The sequence below is a fragment of the Protomyctophum parallelum genome (genome assembly GCF_964188405.1).
Source record: "Protomyctophum parallelum genome assembly, chromosome: 21".
Classification (NCBI taxonomy): domain Eukaryota; kingdom Metazoa; phylum Chordata; class Actinopteri; order Myctophiformes; family Myctophidae; genus Protomyctophum; species Protomyctophum parallelum.
Window position 1 is genome coordinate 36466412 of NC_139713.1, and position 5156 is coordinate 36471567.

General features: G+C 41.7%; 1 protein-coding gene across 1 annotated transcript; it reads left to right on the forward strand.

Annotated features, from left to right (window-relative positions):
- Positions 1–2574: 2574 nt before the first annotated feature.
- b3galt9 (beta-1,3-galactosyltransferase 9) lies at positions 2575–3950 on the forward strand (the record flags this gene model as incomplete). The annotated part of the gene is made up of 2 exons (XM_083793398.1): positions 2575–2580; positions 2847–3950. The coding sequence occupies 2 exons, from the start codon at positions 2575–2577 to the stop codon at positions 3948–3950; spliced, it is 1110 nt and encodes a 369-aa protein (XP_083649524.1).
- Between the last annotated feature and the right edge of the window lie 1206 nt (positions 3951–5156).

The window sequence follows — 5156 nt, forward strand, 5'->3', positions numbered from 1 at the left end:
AACTTCCACCACACGCATCAACCAAAGTTAATCTTTAATATGCTTCAGAAATGTGTTATTTGTGTTTATTTAAAAGAATTGTCATGTCCTGTGTATTATGTAACTATTAAATGAAAAATGTAAGGATAAACATTGACAATTTAACTGTATTCGTTTTTATTTATATAAGGTATTTACATATTTATTTGTAGGAAGTCATTTTTTCTCTCCAAAACATCAAGGAACTAAAGTATAATTTACATTAAATGCATTGAAAGAAATGTCTTCACCAATGTGTTTCTAAAGGTGTCTAATACTATGTACTAAAAGAAGGAAATTTCATAATTCTTAAGTAGCATGTGCAGACATGTGAAACTAGGGGATTCTGAATCCATTCCAAGCATTAGTTTTGCACAAAAAACACTCCTTGGGCTAAATTCTGCCATATTTTCCTCCCAAGGAGTGTTTTTTGTGCAAAACTAATGCTTGGAATGGATTCAGATTCACGAAAACCCCCTAGTTTCATATGTCACATGCTACTTAAAGAGTGATGAAATTAGGACTTTTTTGCCTTTTATATAGGATGTTAAGGATATGGTTGAATGAATTTCAATCTTATAGTACATATTATTAGACACCTTTTAGAAACATATTTGTGAAGAACTTTCTTGGTAACGATTTAGTTCCTAGATTTTCATAAGTTTCTCTTACTAGTAACAGAAAAACCCCAACATCCCCTATTATTCGGGGGAAGAATAAAGACTATAAACTCAACGTGTTGCGAGCTTGTAGATTGGCTGTATTAGGCAAATTTGGTGAAGGATTTGCAACTCAATCCCAAAGAGTAGAGTATGCTCTGATTCAGATAGATTTACAAGTGCCTGATCAGAGCAAACTAGTCAACAAAGGTAATTTATTTGTATAATAAGACATCTCGACTATAAAAAGTGCCCCTCAGGGCACAGGTCTCCGCCAGGCCAGGTCAGGTTGTGGCCTCCTTGTATAGGCCAATGTGAAAAGGGTGCTATTTTGTTCTTACGCCTTTGATGGCAATTGGATGATTTGAGGCATTTAGTTCCAAAAATGTGTTTTGCTATAACAGGCCAATGTGAAAAGGGTGATATATTCCTCACCCTTTTAGGAAAGTGTGTGAAATATTTAATGTAAATTGCACGCTGTGTACACGATTTAAGGCTTTTTGTTCAAAATGGGCCAATCCTGCAAATTTTGAAAGCCATCGTTTGCCAATTAGGATGGAATATGAAATATCGGACACATCCGTCTTGAGCACATGACTATAGAGATACTGTGTAATGATTTGTGGGATTTTTGGACATACTCTAATATAAAAAGAATGTGTTTTACAAAAGTCGTCCTTTCTGGAATGTTTGGGGCAGAGATTCATCGTTGGCATCTAGGGAGTGTGTGCAAAGTTTGGCATCGACCGGGTTAAAGGTGCCGGAGATTAGCTGGTAATGGACGGACAGACACACACAGACAAGTGCAAAACACTCCTTCGGCCTGGTGGAGACAATAAGGCAATTCAATGTGCTTTAAACGTCATAATTATTAAATGGCATTAGGATGAAATGAAAGTTACAAAAATGTATAGTTGCAGTGCAGAAGTGTAAGTAAAATAAAAGTAACATGAAAGGCATGTGGCAAACAAAGGTCTCTAGTTGTGTTTTAAAATAAACTAGAAAAAGTGCCCTTCTGGGCACAAGTCTCCACCAGGAGGATTGGAGTGTGTGGGACTGGGATGTTTGGCAAAATGTTTTTTTGTTTGGTTTTCTTTTTGCAAAAAATGTCTTCATTTTGTTGAGGGAATGCAGAGCCAGATCACTCATAGCATCTCTGAGGAAAGAATTCTGGATGAGCAGAACATGTGCAGCATTTTGTACAAAACGGGCCACTCCTGAAAACATTGGAAGGCAGTGCACTTCTGTCAAAAGGTATGACTCCCCAGTCAAACACATTTTGCTTTCTAAGGTGTGATTTGGGTCCCTAAGGATGAATACGAAATTAATATCAACATCCTAATACTGTCCAATATTTAGATAGGGAGGGGGGTGAAATGATGACAGGCAGTTTCTGCTGTCAAAATCTGACTGTTGTTGTTAAATAGCCACTAGTGCTTTCTAGGGTATGATTTGGGGCCCTAAAAATGAATACAAATTCATTATCTACATCTTAATACTGTCCAATCTTTAGATGTGTTTGAGATACACACTCATGCTTTCTAAGGTGTGTTAACAGCCCACATAGTTTTTGCATAGAAGGTTTTTAAAACATTTTTGAAATGTATTAAACGAAAATGTTTGTGTGGTCAGCAATGGCATGGTGGGACATGTCATTAATGTATGAATGATGGAGGCGTTGGTTAGGGTGATGGTGTAGTGTTACTTGCTGCTAGAGTTACTCGTCAGTGGAAACCTTGTGTTTACACTGTGTGTGTGTGTGTGTGTGTGTGTGTGTGTGTGTGTGTGTGTGTGTGTGTGTGTGTGTGTGTGTGTGTGCGCAGACCACACTGATGCTCGCTGTGTACTCCCCAGAGTCTCCAGCACACTGGGGAACAGTAGGAAGGAATAAGCGATCATGGAGGTAAAGTCTTAATGCTTTGTTGCTAATGTGTAATTGAGTGTGCCTGGCTTTGGTTTTCAGTAATTAGTCGTTAGTATTTTATTATTTAATGTTGCCAAATGTTACCAAATGTTTGCCTATTTATGCTGAATTTTGACCTATTACTTTCTGACAATGCCCAGGATAGGGTTTGCTAGCATTCAGAGTTGGATTTATTTGTATTTTTTCATCAGCCTACATGTAATTTCCTATTATCCTCTTTTTGCCCCTCTTGTCTGGTTTTCCAGTTCTCTCTGTGCCGGCTGCGTACCCACCAATGGTGTTTTCTGCTTTTCAATGTTCTACTTTTCCACGCCCTGTTGTTTGGGGCCGATTTTGTCGAGGAGTACCTGCTCCAGCCGACGCCAGGTGTGTACACGGACGGTTCGGTCCTAGATGTACGGGAGAGGGCCAGGAAGCTAGATCTGAGCCTCGAAAAGGAGAACGTGTCGCAGGCCTACCCCATCACCAACCCCGACGCCTGTCGGAGCCCTGACTTGTTCCTCCTGACTCTAGTATTTAGCTCCCCAGGCAACATCACCCAGAGGGACGCAGTGAGGAGCTCCTGGGCCAATCAGACACACGTCCAGAGTTACCCAGCACAGGCTCTGTTCTTCTTAGGGTCACCCACGACGTCTGCAGCACAAGACGCCATCGATAAGGAGTCCCGTCAATACGCTGACATAGTCCAGGGTCACACCACGGCGGACTCCTCCCTCCACGGCCGGATGTTAATGACGGTGATGGCGCTTCGTTGGGTGATCACTTTCTGCCCTGCGGCCCGCTTCGTCATGCTGACAGAAGACTCTGTGTTTGTGAATCTGCCTGCCCTGGTAGGCTACCTGCTGGGGCTGCATAGGCACCCTGAGGATCTCTATCTGGGGAGGGTGATCCATAGAGATTCCCCCAACCGTGACCCAAACGGCCCTGGTTACCTTCCCTTAACCCTCTACCCTGATAAGTACCTACCTGACTACTGTGCGGGTACAGCGTACGTGCTGTCCCAGGATGTTGTCCGTAAGGTATACGTGGCCTCCTCAGTCGTCCGCGCCCCTGTGCCTGCTGACGTATTTGTGGGCCTCTGTGCTCAGAGAGCAGGTGTGGTGCCCACACATAGTGCCAGGTTCTCAGGGGAGAAGCACATCCGCTACAATGATTGCTGCTACCGCTATCTGTTCAGTTCGGCGGGAATGGGGAGTCAGGAGCTGGGCACGGTGTGGGCAGACCTGCGGCAAGAGGATGGCAAGTGTTCACTGTTTCAGACGTATTATGGTCTGGTGAAATGCAAGGCTCTAACCTACCTGGATAAACTGTCCTTCAGCTCCCAGGCGCAAGCTGACACCAAGACATAATGGACATGGAGAGTGTTGTGATGGAATTCGGCATGTGTGTGTGTGTGTGTGTGTGTGTGTGTGTGTGTGTGTGTGTGTGTGTGTGCGTGCGCACGCTCTTTTGTCAGTGTGACATAATTAGTGTGTTCACCACATTGAATTCACAACTTGCAAACGGTACTCGACTCAAGGGAATCTAAATGAAGCCATGTGAATTTCCATTGTATCTTCTCACAATAGCACAACCTCTTCCTCCTAAACAATGCCGTAAAATCATGATGCATAATGTCAAACAAGATTGCCCTGACAGTTATGTGCAACGATTTTGCATAGTTGCATTGTTTCTTAACAAAATAATGTAATTCTTCTCTTCAAATATAAAATGATTATATATAGATATAGATATAGATATATATCTACTGATATGTGAAGTGTCATTTGGAGAACAAGGTTGTATCACTGTTCATTTGTTTAAGTTTAGATTTGTTTAAGGCTAGATTTCTACTGTCGTCTCTCCTGTTCACGTGCGGGGTGTGGTACTAACACTATAGAGAGGAACAATAGTAAACATATTTGACCCATGAAAGACTTCTGCACCCAAAATCAGCTGAGTTTGTTTTTTTGCAATTAGATTGAGGTCAAAGTACATTATTACTGGACTATACTGCCTGAAGACCATAAGCCCAGTATTTCCACCCAGTTACTTGTACCATACTACGTGTGGCGCATCTGACTCTTCCTGTTGAGATGTGTATTTATTTTGTATATTTATTTGTATATAACGAGGCATTTGTTTATGTATTCATGCATGCACATGTGCCATGTTTACCTGTGATTCGGCATGCATGTACTGTATGTATGTCCAAGGGAGATGCACACATTTAATGTGACATGCTCTCAGGGCTACGCATTTTATGGCTGATTTCTGAGGGCCCCTCCTATGTCCAGCTTTTGGTGTGTGTTCATAAACTTTGTCCTACAAAAACATTAAATTCCCATTGATAATGAATGGAGAATTTTATGTCATAGTGTAAACTTTACATCATAGTCAAGTTACATCACATTTTACGTCATAGTGTAAACACAAACACTGCGCAAAACACAAACATTGATGACGAAGGTGAGGACGCAAATTGTGATTGGCCGGAATGAGATGTTGTGTATGATAATGTACAATGATGATAAGAGCGCCCCTATAGCACTTATCTATACCTTTTGTTTTGTGTT